At 34.3% G+C, this 24496-nt stretch overlaps 1 protein-coding gene and 1 long non-coding RNA gene across 8 annotated transcripts in view; one reads left to right on the top strand and one right to left on the bottom strand.

Moving 5' to 3' along the window:
- The window catches only part of LOC106876916 (uncharacterized), a 100011-nt gene that overhangs the window by 51445 nt on the left and 24070 nt on the right, over nt 1–24496 (top strand). For 2 of the 7 annotated variants that reach the window (XM_089346149.1, XM_089346150.1), the window contains 10 exons: nt 1519–1590; nt 4644–4715; nt 6017–6088; nt 8162–8233; nt 9461–9532; nt 11137–11208; nt 12978–13049; nt 13504–13575; nt 18494–18565; nt 21293–21364. In XM_089346149.1, the coding sequence (XP_089202275.1) occupies nt 1519–1590; nt 4644–4715; nt 6017–6088; nt 8162–8233; nt 9461–9532; nt 11137–11208; nt 12978–13049; nt 13504–13575; nt 18494–18565; nt 21293–21364 (720 nt within the window). The remainder of the gene's footprint in view (nt 1–1518; nt 1591–4643; nt 4716–6016; nt 6089–8161; nt 8234–9460; nt 9533–11136; nt 11209–12977; nt 13050–13503; nt 13576–18493; nt 18566–21292; nt 21365–24496) is intronic. The other 5 variants (XM_089346151.1, XM_089346155.1, XM_089346152.1 and 2 more) reach the window with 3 other exon arrangements.
- The window catches only part of LOC149130120 (uncharacterized), a 53513-nt gene continuing 47592 nt past the window's right edge, over nt 18576–24496 (bottom strand). The window contains exon 2 of the long non-coding RNA XR_016239193.1: nt 18576–21923. This is a non-coding gene — a long non-coding RNA (uncharacterized LOC149130120). The remainder of the gene's footprint in view (nt 21924–24496) is intronic.

The following is a 24496-nucleotide window of genomic DNA, read 5'->3' as shown; positions in this document are numbered from 1 at the left end:
AATAATAATAATGACCTCTGCCGATGAAACTCCCAACCCACAACTAAGTCTTAAGTGTATATATACATGGGCAACACACACACGCATACACACTAAATAAAAAAATGTTAGTAAGTACAGAACTTCAGCATTATATATTAAGATGGGCAACACACACACACACTAAATAAAAAAAATGACAGGTATTTGTATGTATGTGTGTATTAATGTGTATTCTGGGTCTATATATAGTAGTAAGTAAATGCGTTTCAAGAAAGATATTTAAAAAATTCAGTTTGTAAGGAATAAATGTTTGACTGTCGATCGTATTTGGAAGAGAATGACAGATATTTGTATGTATGAGTGTGTGAGTTCAAATTCCGCCGAAGTTGACTTTGCCTTTCATCCTTTCGGGGTCTAAAAAATAAGTATCAGTTGAACACAGGGGTCAATATAATCGACTATTCTCCACCTGTCCGAAGCCGACGTAGTTGGAAAAAATTTAAATAATAATAATAAATAAATAATAATAATAATAATGATCTCTGCCGATCAAACTCCCAACCGACAACTAAGTCTTAAGTGTATATATATATGGGCAACACACACACTAAATAAAAAAGATGTTAGCAAGTAAGTGTTTTAAAAAAGATTGTTAAATTTTCAGATTAACACCCGTACGATTTTCACTACAGTGTTAAGGTTAGGGTTTGTTAGGGTTAGGTAGGTAATGATGCGGGTGTTAATCTCAAGATTTACGAAAAGATTTTAAAAAAATGCTCACAGTTTGTAGGGAATAAATGTTTGTTGATCGTATTTGAGAAAGATGTCTCGCTGGTAAATGACCGTGTTAGAAATGGAAAGTAACCTTATAATTCCCGCCAATTAGAATGAGGTCATTGGTAACCATAGGTACACATATATGTGTGTATTTACGTATTATTGGCAGTGTGTCTGTTTATTTGACTCTCACTCCCCTTCATTTCTTTGTCTTTTTTCTTGGATCGTTCATGAGAGAAAGTAGCAATTGAAACGATGTGTAAGAGGAATAGAAATAATTAATTTTTGAGGGGCAAAGTAATTTTGTATGTACTTTTAGTATCTGTCATTACAGTATCGAAATGTGATTTGATACTGGAATAGTTTTCTTTTTCTCCTTCCTTTATTTTTGTATTTGTTGTTGGATTTTTCGTAAAGGTTCATTAAGAGAAAGTAGGAGTTGAAAGGATTTGTATTAGAAAGAGGAAATTAGATTTTATTAGGGAGAAAATGTTTACTCCTGTAGTTTTACGGATTTTATTCATTATTAGGAAATATTTGGAGTGAAAAAATGACGCAGTGACCTACCTTATTGTATTTAGAATATTAATTGCGATTGTTTAATCGAAGAAATTTTGAATTGTGTAAATGTATGAATTTTAAACATACACACACACACACAGAGTAGATTTGCCTTTTATAGTATAGATACACGTTCCGCAATGTTTTATGGTAAAACTTTTCCATAACAACTATTACCACTGTTCTTTACTGCTACAGATATATTCACAGAAATGTCATTTCGATAATTGGAGAAGCAAGCTTCCAAGGTCTTTCTAGGCTACATATATTGTAAGTTTTTTTCCTTTTTGTTGCTACAATAATACAAATGTACCTCGTTTCTCTTTCCCTCTCTATTTTTTATCACTCTGAATTATATTGTCCCGTGATTGGTATTATATCTGTTTGTTTGTGATGACGAGTACAGATGGGTTTATATATATATATATATATATATATATATATATATATATATATATATATATGTCTGCATCAAAACTTATTTATAGAAATGTATGTATTTTCATGTACATGTGAATATATCTTTTATATGCATATTTCGTCTTCTTTTAAACTTCTTGTTCTTTTCCATCTTCTATTCATTTCTATTCGTCTTCTCTTAATCTCCGACTTCTTCATTCAATTCAGGTTATTTATCTAATGCAGTAACATGAAGATGGAGAAGTGAAAAATATAGATACTTATAAGTTACATCTTTCTTTCTCGTTGTAAAATGTACCAGCTTCCAGCACTTGAAATTTATAACACTTTCCCAGTTACTCTTTCACTGAAGATATATTTATAAATATTTGATATATTCTCAAGTTGCTTCTTCTCTCCTCTACTCCATTTTCTACTTATATTCTCTCACAACTATTTCATTCTTTGTAATTGCCATCTTATAATTCTCCTTTTTATTTTCTTCCCCTCTTGTGGTTTTCTTCTTTTTCTTTCACTTCATCTGCACTTCATTGTCGTCTACTTTATCTCTTCGTCTTCTACTCCATCTTCTCCTACGTCTTCCTTTTTTTTCTTCTTTCCCTTCTACTTTTCTCTTATTTTTCTCGTTCTTCTTCTTCGTATTATTATTAATATTATTACGCCATTCATTTCTCGGATTACCCAGAAATTAGCACTCCATTACAGCCACATTCATTTCTTTTATTCACCTTCTGTTAGCAGTTGTTTGATGCCGACTGGGCCCACGCAGCTTACCAGTGGGGCATCCGTCGGGCGAGACACTTTTATAAGATGTTCCAGCCTCATTCACACCGTTCTGATATCTATCTTTATTTGATATTTCAGCACACATGATGATTTAGTGAATATTAGGTTGCACAGACACCAGTACTTTTCCCGTGACACCAATACTGACAGGATCTCCACCCTCGAATATAAGATTCCTATAATCCTGGTTTAATTTTTGAAGTTTTCATCTCCTAGTAGGAGTGCTCAAGTGTTATGATTGCTTCTGCTTCTTAGGTATATGCTATTTTGGTGGCCACTGCCTCGTAAGAGTTCATTAGCCTTTATACAGGTCTTGTTTTTCTTCCTGTTGGGTGTCAAAATAGCAAGAATCATATGCCCTCCTCACAGAGCAAGTTCTGCAGAGTTACCAGCTTAGTCACCGTCGTTCCGACTGAAAGCAAAAGATAAAAAAAGAATTGCCTCGCAATTTGAATACGGGGAGGAGACGGTGGGTTCGCATCCGCCTCATGGCAAAGGAGTTTTTTCATTACAGTAGCAAAGATAGAAATATATGGAGAAGATAAACAAAAAAGAGAAAAATGAAAAAAGGAAGAATAAATGTTTAACTAAATTTATTTGGCGTTGTACTGTTAGTATTATAGCAAAGCAGCATCGTGGCAGAGCAGTGTTTTCATTACAGTATTACATTATTATTATTATTATTATTATTATTATTATTATTATTATTATTATTATTATTATTGCTAATATTATTATTCAGTAGTTTTATTTTTATAACGTGCTTTCACTTCACTACCGAGCGCAGCTCTGTATGCCTTGGGTATGTGCTGTGGTTTGCTGTGGTGCTCTTATGGTTACTGCATTGAAAGTGTTTTGCGTAGGATGTGTGCAGTGCCCAGTAGTGCAATGTTCTGTATGTTATATATATTTGTAAGTCCTGGTGTTTTGTTATGTATTTGTCTGAATATTTTTTTATTATACCTAAGGCACCTACAATGATTGGAATTGTTTCTGTGACCTTTTCTGGCGTGTGTTTATACCATCTTTTTCTGCTGTTATTCCATAGTGTTGGCATAGCTTCCAGTGTATATAGGTCCCAGCTCTGTCCTGTCTGTGAATATATTCCTTCTTAGCCAGGTCTGGGCAGCCAAAGATAATATGATTTATTGTTTCTTGTGCATCGCCACATATTCTGCAGTTACTTGTTATGTTTCTTTACATTATATGATTTTTGGTAATTTCTTGTGCAGCAAATAAAAATCCTTCAGTCTCTGCTTTGAGTCCTGAGCTTCTCAGCCATTGCTGGGATTTTTCTCTGTCTATTTCTTTTGCATTTAGTTTAGCCCCAGTATTTACCATGTAGGGGCTTTTCTTGCCATCGCTTTATCATGGTCCGTTACTGTTCTAGTTTTAGTTTGGATTTCATTTGTTTTATAGGTTTTGTTTCTTCTTCTTCTTCTTCTTCTTCTTCTTCTTCTTCTTTATTAGGTAGTATAATTTCTTGTTTGTATTTGTATTTATTATTATCATTATCATCATCATCATTATCATCATCATCATCATTATTATTATTGTTGTTGTTGTTGTTGTTATTATTATTATTATTGCACAGCTTCTAACGCTGGAAATGTACTACGGTGCCAGCATTTCACTACCAGTGAACTAAGGTAACATCTATTTTTCGAGCATCTTCCGGAGTATTCAAACGGTTCCAAGCAGTGCTGTTTTCTACAAGTACTCCACTTTTATTGCAGCCCCTATTTCTTCCGCGTACTTCTCGAGATTTTTGCTCACTGTTCCCATGGCTCCAGCAATTATTGGTACTACTGCTACCTTTTTCATCGACCACAACTGCTTAATTTCCCAAGCTAACCCGTCATATCTCTCGACATTTCTTTCTTCCTCATCGCATACCTTGTAGTCAGTTGGGCATGCTATATCTATGATCCAGCATAGTTTATTTTCTTCCTCAATTACGACTGTCTTCTCCTCCTCCTCCTCCTCCTCTTCCTCCTTATTTATCACAATCCTTCTTCTCCTCCATTTAAAGAATCTCCTATTTTAAAAATCTTTTATTGATATCTTATTGCAAATATTTTCAATGTAAACCCTTATCCTTTTTTTTACCCCTATAGATATCTTTATCAAAATGATATTTTCCATATTGAAAGAGGAAGCTTCCTGGGACTTTCAAGTTTAAAGGAATTGTAAGCTCGCGTAATTTTGTTATTACTTATACCACTCATGCCCCTTCTTCTTTCCTCCTCCCACTCATACACTTCTTCTCTCGTCCTCCGCTTCTTCTACCTCCTTCCTTCTTGTATTTCTTCGTCTTTTTCTAAATTCTCTATTTCTACTTTTTTTCTTTTTATTCATTCGTGTGCTTTTTCAATTCCTTCTTCTATTCTTCTTCTATTCTCCTTCTTCTATTCTCCTTCTTCTATTCTTCTTCTTCTTCTTCTTCTTCTTCTTCTTCTTCTTCTTCTTCTTCTTCATCTTCTTCTTCTTATCTTCCTCCTTCCTCTCCTTCTCCTCATCCTCCTCCTCCTCCTTCTTCTTCTTCTTCTTCTTCTTCTTCTTCTTCTTCTTCTCCTCCTTCATTTTCTTCTCCTTCTTCTTCTTTCTTTTCTTCTTCCTCCTGTTTTTGTTCTCCGTGTGTTTTTCTTTTTCTTTTTGTATTTCTTTGTATTTTCATTCTTATTCTTTTGAAATGATGCTTGCTGTTGTTCTTATCGTGCTTGTCGCTGTGTTCTTCTTGTTCTTGGTGTTCTTGTCCTTGTACTTTTTCTCGTTGTTGTTGTTGTTGCTATTGTTGCTGATCTTTCTCTTTGACTTCTTTTACATAGTGTTCCTTGTTTTCTTGTTTCCTCTCTTTCCTTTCTTTCGCTTAATCTTCTTCTTCATCTTCTTCTTCTTCTTCCTCTTTTTCTTCTTCTTTATCTTCTTCTACTTCTTATTGATCATCTCTTGCGTCATCTTCTTTTTCTTCTTTCCCTTCCTCTTCTTTTTATCCTTCTTATTATTCTTCTTTTTCTTCCTCACTGCCTGCTCCTCCTCCCACCGCTCTGCGTCACCTTTTGTCACTTCTTGAATTTATTCTTCTTTTTATTTCTTATTTTTAATTGTTTTGCTTCTTCATCTTCGTTCTTTTCTTTTTCTTCTCTTCTGTCTTCTGTTTCTTCTTCTCTGTCTTTCCTTTTTGTCTTCTTGTCCTTCCTTTTCTTCTGCCTATTCTTCATCTTCTACTTCTTCAACTACATCAGCTTTACCAGTTTCCTCCATTATTTCCCCTCTTTCACACCAAATTCTTCTTCTTCTTCTTCTTCTTCTTCTTCTTCTTCTTCTTCTTCTTCTTCTTCTTCTTCTTCTTCTTCTTCTTCTTCTTCTCCTCCTCCATATTTATCGCAATCATTTCTCATGCAATATTCTATTTTAAAGAATCTTCATTTAATATCGCATGACAAATATATTCTATATCAAAACTTATCTTCTTTCTTTTCTCCTATAGATATCTTCAGCAAAATAATATTTACCATATTGAAAGAGGAATTTTCCAAGGTCTACCAAGTTTGGAGGAATTGTAAGTTTGTTTAATTTTGCTGACTCTACTTGATGGATGTAATATTTCTATACATGTAATGTCCTATCCTTTCTCTTTACTTTATTGGTTTCACCCTTACTTATATTCTTTCTCTACATTTACGCTATATTGCTGTGATGGCGTATGAGAATGCCTACAATAAGGATTATATATATATTTTCCTGAAAACTTATCAATAGAAGAGCAATATATATATTCATATGTACAGGGTGGGGAAGCAAATCTTGGAATATTTTGTATGCCTTATTTTTCATATATTCTTGAGCGTAAATACTAAAATATTGTTTTCTATTTCAGGGTGGAGGTATATAGAGTTAATTTAAGCAAAAGCTCCAGCCATACGATCTAATATGTCCACTTAGGAAGCCAAGAGGCAACGCATATCAGATTTGTTTCATGTTGGGGTTGCAATTAGACGCATTGCTAAGATTGTTGGGCTTCTGTGAGCACTTTCGTCAACATTAAGAACTGAATGCTGGATATTGGAGGCATCAAGAGGAAGTAAAGAAGTGGAAACAAATAAAAAACGGGATAATGCATTTCTTAAATATCTCAATGCAAAAATTTCGGAAGACGCAACGACACCTATAAGAAGTCTGTCCATGGACATAAGAGTTGTACACATTGCTTTCCATTTGGGGTCATACGTGAGGACCCCGAAACACCTATTGACTCATGCAATAAAAGCTAAAATGCGTGAAAGGGCCAAAAACATTTTGCAATACCTGAAGCACAATGGACAAACCGTCAAAATCCTTTCAGATGAAATTATCTTTACCGTTGTTGCTGTTTTAAAACATTGCAATGATCGATGCATTTCTAAGTCATCTTCTGAAGGAAAGGGCATCTTTAGGACCACGCCCGCCTCCAGCTCATGTCATTATACTGGGAGTCGTGGCGTCTAACGGAACACAGATGCCTCTCCATTTCTTCAAGTCTGAGGAGGAATGTGCGAGGATGACGTTTATTAAAAAGTCCTGCGGCATAAGGATTTGCCTTGGCTGAAGTCTAACTACCTCAACGGAAATTATGTGTGGACCTAAGATGGTTCTCCTGCTCATACGGCGAAGAAAGTACAGAAAGTCTACGAAGAAAACTTCGCCGACTTTTGGACTGCCAACCTCTAGCTTTCTTCCTGTCCAGGCTTCAACTCCCTGGACTTTATCGTATGGAGCAAATTGGAGCACTCTGCCAACAGAACTTCGCATCCAAGACTTGATCATTTTAAGCAAATCCTAAGGGCAGGTTGGGACAACATGACTGAGTATTTCATCATGAAAAGTTGTAACGCCTTCAGGCGGCGTGTGACGGCTGTGGTGAACAATGAAGACAGACATATTGAATAAACTAATTCTCTAGAATAATTCTTTATATACTTGTGTCAAAATTACATTTATTTCAGGTTGCTGATTGTTGTAATATAAACAATTTGGTGAATAATCTATTATTTTCCAACTTTTGCTTCTCCACCCTGTATGTGAGTGGCAGCTTATATATATTTGACTATATAATTTGCATCCATATATTTTACTACTTATTTCGTTTTTTATTCCTGTCATGAACTTTTTCCCATTGTTTTTAGTGTCTCTTCCTCTAAATTTTTATATTCATATCCAAATTCTTCATTCAATTTAGCTTCTTTAACTAATACAACCTATAGATGTAGAGGTGGAATATATAAATATAATCACCTACTGGTTTCCATCTGTAAACATCACCACCTTACACCACGTGCAATTTCTTTGACTTGTTGTTGCTGTTTTTCTTTTCCTCTTTCTTCTACTCTCTTCTTCATCATATTTGCTTTCTACTTCTGTTTGTCTTGCACATTTTTGTTGCTGAACTTTTACTTTAAATTCATCATCAACATCTTCTTCACCTTCTACTAATACTTCATCTGTTTCTTCTTCATAATCTTTTGTATCTTCTTCCTGTCTTTATTTATCGCAATCCCTCCTCTCATCCATTCTCATATTTTAAAGAATCTTTATTTAATATCTTATTGCAAATAATTCATATATCAACACTTTCCCTCTTTCTTTTCTCCTGTAGATATCTTCAGCAAAATAATATTTCGCATATAGAAAATAGAAGCTTCCGAGATCTTCCAAGTTTAAAAAAATTGTAAGTTCGTTTAATTTTGTTGATACTACTTCATGAATGTAATATTTCTATACATTTAATAGCCTCTTATTTCTTCTTAATTTTCGATTCCTCTCACTCTTACTCATATTCTGCCCCTATATGTACGTTACAATGCTTCTATTGTGTATGAAGATGCGTAAAACAGGGATTTTATATATGTTGGTATAAAAATTTATAAACAGAAGTGTAATATGCATATTTCTGTGTATGTGAGTAGCGGCATATACATATTTCACTATATAATTCATATCCATATGTTTTACCCCTCCTTCGTTTTTCATTCCCGTCTTGAATTTTCTTTTTCCTCTTGTTCTTCACCGTTTTCCTCCAGATTTTTCTATTCATTTCCAATTTCATTATTCACTTTAGTTTATTTATCTAGGAATGTGTTAGAAATGTGGCCTGATCTAATACAACCTATACATGTAAATGTAGAATATATAAATATAATCACTTATTCGTTTCTCTCTGTAAACGTGACCAGCTTACAACACCTGCAATTTCTTCTACTTATTGGTCTTTTTGTTGTACTTATACTCTTTTTCGTCTTCCTCTCTTCTTCTTCTTCTTCATCATTTTTTTTCTTTTCCTTCTACTTTTCTTCCACGTATTTCTTCTTTTACTTTTTTGTTCTTGCATCTACATCTTTTTCTGCTTTTACTTCTTTTTCTTCTTAATTTTCTTCTTCCACTTCTTATTGTTCATCTCTTGCTTCATCGTTACCCTCCTCTTCTTTTTCTTCTTTTTCTTCTTTCTCCTCCTCCTCTTCTTCCTCTCTTTTCCTTCTCCTCCCACCGTTCTACACTTCGTTTTGCCTCTTTTTCTTGGTATAATTCTTCTTTTTAAATTCTTTTGCTTCTTCATTTTCTTCCTCTTTGTTTTCTTGTTCTTCCTCTTCCGTTGCTTCTTCTCTGTCTTCATTTCTTTTACTTCCTGCTCCTCTCCTTCATCTCCTTCCCCTTATTCTTTACCTGCTTCTCTTATTTTTCCCTTGACATCCCAAATTCATCTTGTCCTTCCTCTCCTTTCTCTTTTTCCTCATCTTATCCTTCTTCTTCATCATCTTCAGTTCCTTTTTATTTATAGTAAACCATCCTCTCATCCATTATCCTATTTTAAAGAATATTTAATATCTTATTGAAAATATTTTCTATATATACATTTATCATATATACATTATACTATATATACACTTTTCTCCTATAGACATCTTCAGGAAAATAATATCTCGCATATTCAAAAAGGAAGATTCCAGGGTCTTCTAAGTTTGGAAGAATTGTAAGTTCATCAAAATTGTTGATAAATCATGAATGTATATTTTTATTCACTTAATATCCTGTGGTTCCTCTTTAATTCTCTATTATTTCCACTCTTATATTATGTCCTGTAGAGGCGCAATGGCCCAGTGGTTATGGCAATGGACTCACGGTCGTAGGACCGTGGTTTCGATTCCCAAATCGGGCGTTGTGATTGTTTCTTAAGTAAAAACACCTAAAGCTCCTCGAGGCTCTGGCAGGGTGTGGTGGTGAACCCTGCTGCATTCTTGCACCACAACTTTCTCTCACTCTTTCTTCCTGTTTCTGTTGCATCTGTATTTAAAATGGTCAGCCTTGTCACAATCTGTGTCACGCTGAACCTCCTTGAGAACTAAGGTAAGGGCACATGTATCTGTGGAGTGCTCAGCCACTTGCACGTTAATTTCACGAGCAGGCTATTCCGTTGATCAGATCAACTGGAAAACTTATCGTCGTAACCGACGGAGAACCACGCGATATTCTATCCTATGTTTACGTTATATTGTTTTGATTGTGTATGGGGTGCGTACAACATGAATTTTATATATGCTTCATGAAAACTTATCAATAACAGTGTAATATGTACCCTCATATGTATGTGAGTGGCGGCGTGTTTATATTTGACTATATTTTTCAAATCATATGATTTACCATCTCCTTCGTTTTTCATTCCCGTCTTTAATCTTAGCCTTCCTCCTGTTCTTTACCGTCTTCTCATCCTCTTTTCAATCTTCATTTTTTTCTTTCTTCATTTCTTCATCTCCATTTTCTTCATTCACTTTCGTATATTTATCTAATATATTTATTCCGAAAGTGAGAGGTATTTCCCCCTGGGGGCAGTAGAATGTTCCAAGAAGGTGTTCAAGAAAAGTGGGTGATAATGGGGTAGCGATTCTTGAAAAAATTGGCCTGATAATTCGTCTGGTGATTCATCTAAAAACAAGATTTTTTTAGGTTAAGTTATATTTATGAAACAAGGCTGCTTTGAATTTGTTTCGGAAAGAAGTCTATGTTTGTGATGGTTAGTTGGGATGGGGGCACGAGGAATGTGGCCTGGTTGTCAAGGGGGCAGCAGCTCGAGAAACTTTCGGAACCACTGATATAATACCATCTGTAGATGTAGAAGTTGAATATATAAGTAGCCACCTATTCGTTTCTCTCTTACAGCACGTGCACTTACTTTTTCTTATGGTTGTTGTTATTGTTGTTGTTGTTGTTGTTGTCGTCCTCTTCTTCTTTTACCTCTTCTTTTTCTACTTCATCGTCTTCATCTTCTACTTTTCTTCCACATTTCTCCTATTTAACTTTACCTTTTTCTTGGCCTCCTATATCTATATATTATTTTCTTCTTCTTCTTCTTCTTCTTCTTCTTCTTCTTCTTCTTCTTCTTCTTCTTCTTCTTCTTCTTCTTCTTCTTCTTCTTCTTCTTCTTCTTCTTCTTCTTCTTCTTCTTCTCCTCCTCTTCCTCTTCCTTATTTATCGCAAACATTGCTGTCATCCATTATCCCCTTTTAAAGAATCTTTATTTAAAATCTTATTGAAAATGATTTGTATATCAAAATTTATAATACTTTTTTTCCGCTATAGATATCTTCAGCAAAATAATATTTCGTATATTGAGAAAGGAATCTTTGGAGGTCTACCAAGCTTAGAGAAATTGTAAGTTCGTTTAATTTTTTAATACTACTTCATGAAAATAATTTTCGCATACATTTAATGTCCTCTCATTTCTTCTTAACTCTCTATTCATTTCACTCTTAGTTATTTTCTGTCCATATATTTACGTTATATTGCTTGAATTATGTATGAAGATGCGTACAATAGAGATTTTATACATGTTTGCATGAACATTTATAAATAGAAGTGTAATATATATGTATAATATATATACCGATTGTCTGTCGGTAAGATTATTAATTTCGAAACCGGTCCCTGTTTAATAATGATTTTTTTCGGTAATTTTAAATGTCTTGCCCGCTTACGCTTTGGTATTCCGCTAAATTTCGTTTTGAGAACAATGTAGGTCTTAGTAGACACAAGATGTGATCTATTTCTAGCACATTGAATGTCCACGTTAGTGGTCAACGTTATATATAAAAATATACTTTAATCCCCTGAGATTGCAGATACTATTTCTGAATCTCTTTGATTATTTAAATGTGCTAGCTTCCTGGTAATTAATCGATATTAATTAATATATGATTTTTTACCCTATGTTTTAATATTTAATATATATATATATATATATATATATATATATATATATATATATATATATATATGCAAACATTCATATCTATGTGAGTGGCGGCGTATTTAGATTTGATTATATATGTTTTACCCCTCCATTTATCATTCCTGTTTTGAATTTTTATTTTCCTTTTGTTTTCCCATCTTCTCTTCCTCCAAATCCTTCTATTCTTCTCCAGTTTCTTAATTATTCACTTCAGTTTATTTATATGGTACAATCTATAGATATACAAATGGACTATATAAATATAGTTGCCTATATCTTTCGCTTTGTAAACGTCATCAGCTTATATCACGTGCAATTTCTTTTGTTTTTCAACCACTTCTTTTCTTTACTTCCTCCTCTTCATCTTTTTTTCTTCCGCTTCTGCTTCCTCTTCTTCTTCGTCTTCTCCTTCTTCAGCTTATTTCTCGTGTTCTTCTTTGTCTACTTTTTCCACTTCTTATTCTCCATATTATAGCCCCACCTTCTTCTTTCTCTTCTTCTTCTACTTTTCCTCCTCTCTTCCTCTTCCTCCTCTCATAACTCTGTTTCTCTCTTCGTCTTTGGTTTTATTTATCTTTTTATTTCTTCTTTTTAATTCGTTTACATCTTCACCTTCTTTCTCTTCGTCTTCTTGTCCTTCATCTTCTGTTTCTTCTTTGTCTTCTTTTCTTGTGCTTCCTGTTGTCCTTCATTTCTATTTCTTCCTCTTCTATTTCGTCTTCATCATTTTTACCTCCTCTTATTTTGCCTTCCTTCTCATGAAATTCTTTTTGTGCTGCTGCTTTTCTTTTTTTCCACTTCTTCTTCTTATTCTTATTCTTCCTCTTCTTTTTCTCCTGCATCTTCATGTTCATCTCGTTTTTCTTTTCCTTCTGCATATTCTTCATCTCCTTCTCCTTTTACATCTTCCTCTTCTTGGACTTCTACTTCATCTTTTCTTTCTTCTTCTTTTTCTTCTGCATCTTCATGTTCATGTTCATCTTTTTCACTTATTCTTCATTTTTATTCTTTTACATCTCCTTCCTCTTCGACTTCTACTTCATCTTTTTCATCATATTCTTCTTCATCTTCTCCTAGTTATTTATCACAATCTCTCCTCTCATCTACTCCCCGTTTTATAAAATACTTATTTAAATATCTCATTGCAAATATTTCGTATATGATTACATACCCTCTTTCTTTTCTCCTATAGATATCTTCAGCAAAATAATATTTCGCATATAGAAAAAAGAAGTTTCCGAGATCTTCCAAGTTTAAAAGATTTGTAAGTTCGTTTAATTTTGTTGATACTACTTCATGAATGTAATATTTCTATACATTTAATAGCCTCTTATTTCTCCTTAATTCTCGATTCCTCTCACTCTTACTCATATTCTGCCCCTATATGTACGCTGATCTCCTTCTACTTCTTCTGTTTCTTCTCTTCTGTTTCCTTTTCTTATTCTTCTTGCCCATTTTAACTTCTTTCCCTTCTCCATCTTCTTCTTCTTCTTCGTATTTATCTGCTTCATCTCTTATTTTTCCTCTTCCATCCCAATTTCTTCTGCTTTTTCTTCTTCTTCGTCTTCTTTTTCTCTTTCTTCATCTTCTTTCTCTCCTCCTCTCCCTTATTTATTGCAACCCTTCCTCTCATCCATTCTCCTATTTTAAAGAATATTTAATATCTTATTGCATATATTTTCGATATCAACACTTACCCACTTTCTTTTCTCCTACAGATATCTTCAACAAAACAATATTGCGCACATTGAAAAAGGAAGCTTCGAGGGTCTTCGCAGTTTACAAAAACTGTAAGTTCGTTTAATTTTGTTGATACTATTTCATGAATGTAATATTTCTATACATTTAGCCTCTTCTTTCTCTTTAATTCTCGATTTCTCTCACTCTTACTCATATTCTGCCTCTTTATGTACGTTACAATGCTTCTATTGTGTATGAAGATGTGTAAAACGCGAATTTCATATATGTTGGCATGAAAATTTATAAACAGAAGTGTAATATGTATATTCATATGCTTGTGAGTGGCGGTGTATACATATTTGACTATATAATTCGTATCCATATGTTTTACCCCTCCTTCCTTTTTCATTCCCGTCTTGAATTTTCTTTCTCCTCTTGTTCTCCTCTGATTTCTCTTCCTCCAAAGTTTTCTATTCATTTCCAATTTCATCATTCACTTTAATTTACTTATCTAGGAGTGTGTTAAGAATGTGGCCTGCTTGTCAAGGGGACAACAACTCGAAAAGGTTTGGGAACCGTTGATCTGATAGAAGCTATACATGTAAATGTAGAATATATAAATATAATCACCTATTCGTTTCTCTCTATAAACGTCACCAGCTTACAGCACGTGTAATTTTTTCTACTTAAAATCTATCCACACACCGTGCGCCGCCCCAACCCGTTGTCTAACACTGAACATGAACTGCTAAACATAACAGATCAATGTTTGGAAATTTCTCGCGTTCGGGTGTGAGCGTGCGCAACAATTTCTACAGCTTATGCCGATTCCTGTTTTCAATGTCGGAGATTCCCAATATGCAAAAACCGTGGTTTCAAAATTTTCAATTACCGTCTCTCCTCAAATTTTAAATTTTTAACTGTTCTTCAATTTTGTTTTTTAATATACCTGACAAAATCCGGAAAAAAAAAAATTCTTTCAAATTTTCCATGAAGAACTCCAAAATGAACAGCTAAAAATAACAGGTAACTGTCTGGAAAATTTCTGTCTGCGTGTGCGCACGCACCACAAGTTCTACATCTCATGCAAACGAACAGAGAAAGTAAAGAAAGATTTGTTACATACCTGTAGTATGCGAAGGCTTTGCTTTTTCGCTTTAAAAGAAAACGATTCTCATAGAAGCAAACACAATATTGAATAATTGTCCGTCATAAATATACAAATCTACTTCTTCTTTTAAAGTAAAGATAAACGCTTTTTAATTGTGATACTGAAACAAGGGATTTAGTTCTTGGCGCCAGAATTCATTTGCCAAAGAATTTTTTCTCTTTTTCAATATTTAATTAGAAAAGAGAATATGTTGTTGCCATAAACGTTGGGATCAATCCAATGAATTTTCAGGAAGGTATGTACTTTTCTAAAAGCACTTTTCTAAACAAAATTTCTGTGTATGAACCTATTGCTTGCTCATTCACACCAACACGTTCTCACAAATGTTGATTACTGATAAACATAATTGTGACTGGATAAAAATTTGGTAAATATTTACAATAACACCGTACTCGCTAAATACTAACCCTAACTGAAACCCTAAACCATAAATGTGTCTACAGCAGCGCCAGTACTAAGCCCCTGCAACGCCTGCCGTCGCAGAGGTTCTCCGTGAAGAACTGGAATTACTGTTATGTAAAACTTGAAATTTGATGTTACACACAACATACGTAATTTTCAGAAGAAAAAGAAGCATTAACGTTTCTAATTAACGAAAAGGCTTCATACGGACGCACGCCCGGTGAAAACCCTTTCTACATTGATATAAGTCGTTCACTCATTCCGTTATTTGGGTAATATACACTGTAGGATATCTTTCAATTTATACGATATACTAAATAAATTTCAAAGTTCAATATTTCCGTGACATAAGTTAGAAATATCGACATGAATCATTCAAATAATTGTTCGTGGAGTGGAACTAATAGAATTAGCTAGAGTACACTCGATATTTCATATTTAAATCCGAGGTGACTATTTCCACTTGGATATTTTTGAAACAACTCGCCTTATTAACACTTAATATTTCACGTTTAAATCTGATGTGAGTATTTATTCTGGGATATGTTTTGAAAAATATTATATGCTGATAACTTACATTACCTACTTTAAATATTCTTGGTGCAACTTGACTTATTAGCACTGGATATTTCTATTTTAAATCAGTTGTGAGTAAGTATACTTGGATAAAAATTAAGAAATATTGTATGCTGATAACTAACATTACATACTAGCTAGCAAAGGAGGGAAACTCCTCCCCTCCCAGAGTGAGGGAGGCTGCGGCCCCGTTCTATACCCTTCCCTATACCCTTCTCAATTATACCACCGGGTAAAGGGGAACGGGACTGAGAAACCTCTCTCCATAACTTTCCAGCCTACCCCTTACTCTCTTCCGACCATCCCCCTTAAGCCTCCTATTACCCTCTATGGTATTTATTCGTTACCTCGAGGGTAGAAATTGAAAGAGAGAAGAAAGAGAGAAGAAAGTGTATGTGTGTATGAGAGAGTGAGTGAAAGCGTGTTATATATGAGTAAGTGGCACTCAGTCTCTCTATCTGTCTCTCACGCACACGTACACATATAAAAATATGTATGCATATGTATTTATGCATGTACGTGTATATGAAAGATAATGTGTGCTTGAGTGTGTAACAAACAGTGAAGGCCACTTATGCATATATGTAAAAAAATACATACATGACAACACACATCTTCATTCACTCTCACTCTCTCTTACACAGACAGACGAAAATGATATATGCATATGCATTTTTGTATGTATGTATATATGAGAGGTAGTGTGTGCGCCACTTACATATGCTTGACAACACACACTTTCACTGATTCACTTTCTCTCCCTCTCACACACGCCCATACAAAAAGATGTATGCGTGAATGTGTATATGAAAGACGTGCGTGTCTGAGAGAGAGAGTGCCACTTACACAGACATGCAAAAAATATATATGACGACATACACCTTCACTCACTCTCACTCACACAGGCGCACACACTTACATTTCATATAGACGTACGAACAACTTTCACTTTCTCCTCTCACTTTCTGCTCTCACATCAAAGCAAATGTCGCTTATCAAAGAGAGTAAAGAAATAAATAAAATTACGGAAATTCACGAACAATCATATAATCCCATATGATCGAGATTGACAATTATTTTGTTTGTAACGAAAGAATACCTCCTGCATAAAAGTCTAAAGGTCATAAATGTAAATATTAGACATTGGAAAGGGTCACAGGCGATGCCATGCACCCTACATACACCAGTCAAGCGAACTTAATTTCAGGGTAGCACTTTCTTTTTCAATATGGAATTACAAAAGAGAATATGTTTTTACCAAAAACGTTAAAACTTTACTAACATGATCAGTCTGTCACTGAATCAGGATTTTAAATCCATTTGATACACACTTTCTATCATTTATATAGAGAAATGCAACAGCAAAACAAGCTATCCTATATTGAGGTGATACCAACTGTCAATGATCTCAAAATGCATGTTTTTAAACATTGCAAAAAACTTTAGCAACAGTCATTGGCTATGTGAGCGAACCATCTTCGCCCCACATAATGATGCTGTCGATAAAATCAATTGGAATCTCTTGCAGCTGCTTCCAGGAAAAAAACACTCTTTCAAATCTATCGACACTGTCACTGATCAGGACCAAGCTGTAGCTTTTTCAACTGAGTTCCTGAACTCTCTGCAGCCATCTGGAATGCCCCCACACAACTTAAGACTTAAAAAGGGGTCTCCCAAACATGCTGCTCACGAATCTGGATCCAAATCGCCTGTGCAATGTCACCAGACTGGTGGTGAAAGCGATGCAACTAGAAGCAGCAATTATCACTGGGAAATATTACGGTGAAGATGTCTTCATTCCCTTTAATCCCATCTCACCACCCCTTTCAATTTAAACCGCTCCAGTTCTCAGTGAAACTAAGTTTTCCTATGTCAATAAATAAATCTCAACGACAATCTCTCAAGGTTGATAGACTTAAACTTTCCTTCTCCTAGCTTCTCTCATGGACAATTATATGTAGAATATTCGCGAGCTGAAAGTCCCAAAACTCTTTTTATTTCTACCCCTAATTCAGTTCTCAAGCCTCAATATTAAGAAGCTATAATATGTATCTGAAATAGAATGTATATGAAATATGTATCTGAAATAGAATTCCTTCTCAACACTCGTTTATGCCACAGACGTCTTCATCATTATAGCATCATCAATATCTTCCAGGGATAATTCGGAATGCTTATTGTTTTCACGTCTTGCTTTTCTTCCTACATTATTCTTCTCAGATTCATATTCTCTCTCAATTTTTGTGTGAATACATTTCAGTGTATTTGAATGTGTGTCTGTGAAGGTATGTCCAAATTCTTTGTGTATATGTTCACATATGTGTATGCGTACCTATAATATTTATATTCATATTTATTATCTTCTCCCTCTTTTCCTCATTCTGATTTTTGTCGTTACTTTTCTCGTCGTCCTTATGCTGTGTATTTTGTTCCTCCATCTTTCGTCTTCATCACAACTTTGCGCTATATTTTCATGTTCATCATCTGTTTCCTCTACTCTTTTGAAATTTTTCAACTGCATTTTCCATTTGCCACGCGTCATTTTCGTTACATTGTATTCTACTTCCACGTCTATAGATCTATACGATCTATGTTTTATTTTCCTTGAAAACCTCCGTTATTCCTCTCAGTTTTTCACTATTCCACCTGCGCCTCCCTTACTCTCAATCCCTATTTCTTGCCCTCCTGCTCCTACTCCCACTTCTCTTCTCCCCACCTTCTACCTCCTCCGCCACCTCTTCCTCCACCTCTTCTCATTATTTTCATAACACTTCTTTTTCATAGCCTTCATTTTGTCCTCGAATTTTAAGGCTCTAAATTTAATGTCGAATGAGTAAACTGTTCTGTGCCATGTTGTTTATGATCTGTTTATATAACAGGCATTTCGATCATAATAAGATGGAGAAAATCGAACTTGGTATCTTCCAAAATCTTACCAATTTAAAGAGATTGTAAGTTCAATTTTTGCTGATAATTTTTATTGACGCAAAATAATTACAAACGTAATGTTTTCCCTTTCTTATTCTTGTTCTTTCTCACTGACTCTCTAATTTATATTCGGTCATTATATTTCCGTTTCTGTTGTTTGTATGAAGTTTGTACGAACGTATGGATCACCGTGTGATTAAATAAATGTTTTGTGCATTAGAGTATGATTTTATGTAAACATGCATCTTTATATTTCTGTGTGTAGCTTGTACATTCGCATCCGTGTGTGTTTCTCTGTGTCTTTGTAAGAAAAACTTTAACTAACAGAAAATTATACTATTTAAAAATGGTCTTACATGGTTTTTATATCATTCTGTAACCCTAATGAAATACCTTACATGCATATTCACACAAAGCGAAAGTGTGAGCGAAATACTTTCATCGAGATTTACTTCCCATAGGGGATTATAAATTTTTATTAATATTTATGGATGACCTATTCTTTCGGACTCAAATATCAAAAAGCTATTCGTTTTTCTCAAGGAAGAAACACCTCAGAATTTTTCTGTTGTATCATAATCAAATTCATCATCATCGTCATCATTAACGCAATTTATTCAACCTATTATTCATTAGAAACCATACTCGTCATCATCGATAATTATTATCAACATCATCATCAGAATCGTCAGATTATTCATTGATATTCACATGATCATCAACATTCTCATTCTGTTCCACATCATCATTGTCCTTAAGTTATTAGTTATCATCATCATCATCCCCATGATCAATGTCACCAACATCCTCATCATAATATTCGACATCATCATTAACATCACTTTCATCATCATCATCATCACCATTTTCATAATTATCGTATCACATTCCTTTCTTCATCTCATTCTCGGGACCATTTTAATATTTTATCAGTATTTTCTTTACTTCTTTCTACATGGCCGAATACGTTGTCTCTGTCCTAACTACTTTCTCTATTCGTTAATCTTTTTCAGCTTCTTTTTCTTTCACATTTCATTTTCTTTTACTTCTTCCCCTCCTTATCCATATAGTTTTCTTCTTTTCCGTCTACTTTTTCTTTTTTTCCTTCTACTTTTCCTTTACCGTCTTCTGTACCTTCTTCTTCTGTTCCTCCACCTCCTCCTCCACCTTCTTCTCCTTCTCCTCCTCCCCCGTCTCCTTCTTCTCCTTCTTCTTTTTACTCTTCTCTTTCACATTTACTCTTCCCCTTTACATTCTTCTTCGGTTCGTCCTCCACCTTTTTCTTTTTACTTCTTTTCCTTTTCTTTACTTTCTTCAGCTTCATCGTTTCTTCTTCATCATCTTCTTTTTCTTCTTTCCATTCTTACTCTACTGTTGCTGCTGCTACTACTACTACTGCATTTTCTACTTCATTATCTCATTCTTCGTAATTGTCTTCGTATTTTTCTTTGTTCTTTTTCCGTCATCATCATTCTTTTTTTCCCTATAATATTTATCTGATTTAGAATTGCTTATCGAATCTCTTTCATGCTACAGACGCCTTCATCAGCATAGTATCAGCAATATCATCTAATGGTAATTCGAAATGCTTATTGTATTCACATCTTGCATTTATTCCTCCTTTATTATTCTCTAATTCATATCTTCTCTCTCAATTTTTCTGTGAATGTATTTTGAAGTTGTTTGAATGTAACTCTGAGAAGGCATGTGTGAGAAACTATCTATGGGTGTATCTAAATCAATGATTCATATGATACGCAAAATTGTATGTTTGTATGTGCAGATATCTGTATGTCTGTTTTTATTTTTTATCTATTTTGATTTTTATAATCTTCTCCCACTTTTCCTCAATCAGATTTTCGTTGTTAATTTCCTCATCGTCTTTCTACTATGTATTCTATTCTTGAATCTTTCGACTTCTTCACAATTTTCATCTCCATTGTTCATATTCATTATAATTTGATTCCACCCGTCTTTTTAAATTTTTCAGCTTCTTTTTCCATTTCTCATTGTACTTCTATAGATCCTTTCGTTCTATCACGTACTTTCTTTCACTACCTCCGTTATTCCGTTCAATTTCCCATTGTGTATCGCCACTTTATTCCATCTCATCTTGTCTTCACCTTCTTTTCTCTTTCGTCCCCCCTTTCCGTCTTACTTTCCCTCCTTCTATGAACCCTTTTTCACAGCCATCAACTTTTTATCTGATCTTAAGATTCCAAATGTATTCATATTTATTTTCTTCTCTCTCTTTACCTCATTCTGATATTCGTTGATATTTTCCTCATCTGCTATGTGTTTTATTCCCGCAACTTTCATTTTCTTCACAGCATTGCTCTACATTATTAATGTTCATCCTCATCGGTTTTTTTCCTCCTTTTAAATATTTCAACTTATTTTCTCATTTCCCATTCCTTGTTTTCGTTTCATCGTTTTCTACTTGCACTTCTATGGACCTACACGATGTATGACTCATTTTCCTTTACCATCCCCGTCATTCCACTCAATTTCTCATTGTGCATCGCTTTTTATTCCCCTTCTCCTTTCATAATCTTGTCCTCCCACGCACGCCTACTTGCCCACCTCTACGTACTCCTGCACCTGTCCCACCCGTCCTCCCTTCATTATCATCATCACGCTTTTCTCTTTCATAACCATATTTTTTCATCTGATTTCATGACTCCAACAGTTTATGATTTATCAGAAAGCTTTTCCATAGTATTTCCTGCAAAATCTCTATTATACAACAGACATGTGGACCATAATAAGCTTGAGAAAATCGAATATGGTATCTTCCAAGATTTTACCAATTTACAGAGACTGTAAGTTCAATTTTTGTTCTTATTTTATTAATACAATATGACTAGAAATGTAATGTCTTCTCTTTCTTAGTCTCTCTCCCACTCACTCTCTGCCTTTCTAATTTATATTCTGTCATATTTCCGTGAGTGCGTGTATGAAGATGTGTACGAGTGTATGTGTCTGTGCATGAGTAAATAAATGTTTTGTGCATAAGAGTATAAGTTTATGTGAACATGTATGTGTGATCTGTGTGTGTGGCGTATATAAATTATATCATCTCATCTTTAATTTATGGCTATGATGAAATATAGAAACAATTTTAGTATTATGGAATAAAAGGATGTCGTTTAATTCATTCTCTGTGCATATGCTCTACAGATACTGCGCAGTTTCAGATGCATATCGGGTGACTGGACTATACCATTCAGTGAAGATTTAGCCATATTTCTACGTTTTCATGTGCATTTTACGTTGTTATATTCTTCAGCGAATTTCTTTCTTTTCTCTTCGTTCCTTCTGTCCTCCCATTCTTTCTTTCTTTCTTTCTTTCTTTCTTTCTTTCTTTCTTTCTTTCTTGATCTATAAAAATGCAATTGAAATAAAAAAGATTCATGAGAAATGGAAAAAGCAATTGAAAATTTTTATAAAGTGGAAAAATCGAAGATGATGAACATAGATTCAAGAATTATATATATATATATATATATATATATATATATATATATATATATATATATATATATATATATATATATATATATAGTAAAGGAAGAGGAGGAAAATAACAACGAAAATCAGAATGACGAAAAGAGAGGAAGAAAATAAATTGGAATATAAATAGTACAATCACACATACACCCATCAGCACATGCTCACATAAATCTCGCCAAGGATATCAATCGCTGACGTAGATACGCCCATACATTCCTTCAGGCATATACCTCCACAGAGTGACATACAAACAAATTCAAATGCATTTACACAAACTTTGAGAGAGATAGTATTAATTAGAGAATAATAAAGTAGTAGGAAATGCAAGATGTGAGTGCAATAAGTATTTCGAATCATACTTGGACGATATCGGTGATACTATAATGATGAAGACATCTGTGGCATGAAAGAATTTTTATAAGCAATTCTAATTCAGATGGATTTTATAGATTATTAATCCTGAGTATTTAGAATAAAATAAGGAAACAAAAAGAATGATGGCGGGAAAAGGAGAAAGATGAGAGTTAACAAGAATGAGATAACAAAGTACAATATCTAGTAGTAGTAGTAAATTCAGCAGCAGCAGTAGCAGTAGCAGTTTTAGTATTAGCAGCAGCAGCAGCAGCAGCAGCAGCAGCAGTAGTAGTAGTAGTAGTAGTAGTAGTAGTAGTAGTAGTAGTAGTAGTAGTAGCAGTAGCAGCAGTAGTAGTAGTAGTTATAGTAGTAGTAGTAGTAGTAGTAGTAGCAGGAGGAGGAGGAGGAGGAGGAGGAGGAGGAGGAGGATGACGACGACGAAGACAACGATGGGGTGGAAGAGGAGAAGTCGCAGTAGCAGGAATGGTGGCTGCAGCAGGAGCAGAGCAGCAGAAAAAGAAGAAAAAGATGATGGTGTCCATGAAGAAGACTAAGAAAGAGAGGAAGACGAAGAAGAAAGTGAGGAATAAGAAGAAGAAGGATAGAAAGAAGAAAAGAAAAAGAAGGAGGAGGAAGAGAAAAGGGGAGGAAAAAGAAGTTGAAGCGGAAGACACAGGAGAAGTAGATGGAAGAAAAAAGAAGCGAAGTACAAAATGAAGAAGAAGAAGAAGAAGAAGAAGAAGAAGAAGAAGAAGAAGAAGAAGAAGAAGAAGAAATAAGACGTGAAAGAAAAAACAGAGGCGGGAAAATACGTGAAGGAATACAGAAATGAGTTAAGACGGAGAAAACTAAAGAAATAACTTCTGATAAAGTATTAAAATTGACTCGTGAATAAGAAGAAATAATGAATGTGAGAGGAATGTAAGGAAGATGACGATGATAATGAAGATGACGATGATAATGTTATGATGATGTTGATTACGATAATAATGATGTTGACGACATTGATCATGGGGATGATGATGATGATGATGATGATAATTATGAACTTAAGGACGACGATGATGTGAAACAGGATGAGAATGTTGATGATGATCATAATAATGTTAATATCAATGTATAATCTAACGATTCTGATGATGATGATGTTGGTCGTGGTGGTCATGTTGGTGGTGGTGATGATGATGATATTGATGATGAGGAGGAAGAGGAGGACGAGGACGAGGTGGAGATAGATATTGAAGATATCGATTCTCAAGATAAAAATTCATTACGAGGAAATAATGATTAGAATAATAAATCAACATCGATGATGGTAATGATGATGGTGATGATCAATAAAAACAGAAAGGAAAGGAAATGAAAGAAAGAATAAAAGAGTGGAAGGAAGAAAAATGCTGCTAAAGAAAATAATAACGCAAAAAATTACCTGAAAACGTAGAAATTTTGGCAAATCATCACAAATGTCCAGTCACTTAATATACATATGAAATACCGCAGTATCTAAAGAATTTATACACGGAGACAGAATAGCGAATTAAATAAATGACAATTTCTTTATTCCATAATTAATATATGGCCAAATTTATTCATAATTATTTTCTTCTTCCTGTTTTTCTCATTCTAATTTTCCTTATTTTTCTCATCCACATTCTCCTACATCTTTCGGCTTCTTTACAATTTTATTTTTACATTGTTCATGTTCATGTTTTCTCCCTTCTTTAAAACTTTTTCAACATCTTTTTCCATTTCTCATACGTCGATTTCGTTTCATCGTATCCTACTTGTACGACACGTTGTATGACTTATTTTCCCTCACCACCTCCGTTACCCAACAGAATTTCTCATTTTGTATCACCTCTTTTCCCACCTACCCCTCCCGTTCTATTGTCCTCCCTTATTTTGTTCTCCCTTCACTTTATCCCCACTTTTCTTCCTCCATTCCTTCCCTTTTCTGACTTCCTCCTATTTCCCCATCTCTACATCCATCTCCCCCTCCTCCTCCTCGTTATAATAATCATCTCGCTTTTCTTGTATATAGCTCTCATTTCTTCATCTGATTTTAAGACTCCACATTTAATTCTTTA

The sequence above is a fragment of the Octopus bimaculoides genome, chromosome 30 (assembly GCF_046866305.1).
Source record: "Octopus bimaculoides isolate indiv1 chromosome 30, ASM4686630v1, whole genome shotgun sequence".
Classification (NCBI taxonomy): domain Eukaryota; kingdom Metazoa; phylum Mollusca; class Cephalopoda; order Octopoda; family Octopodidae; genus Octopus; species Octopus bimaculoides.
This window is presented reverse-complemented; position numbering and strand designations above follow the sequence as displayed.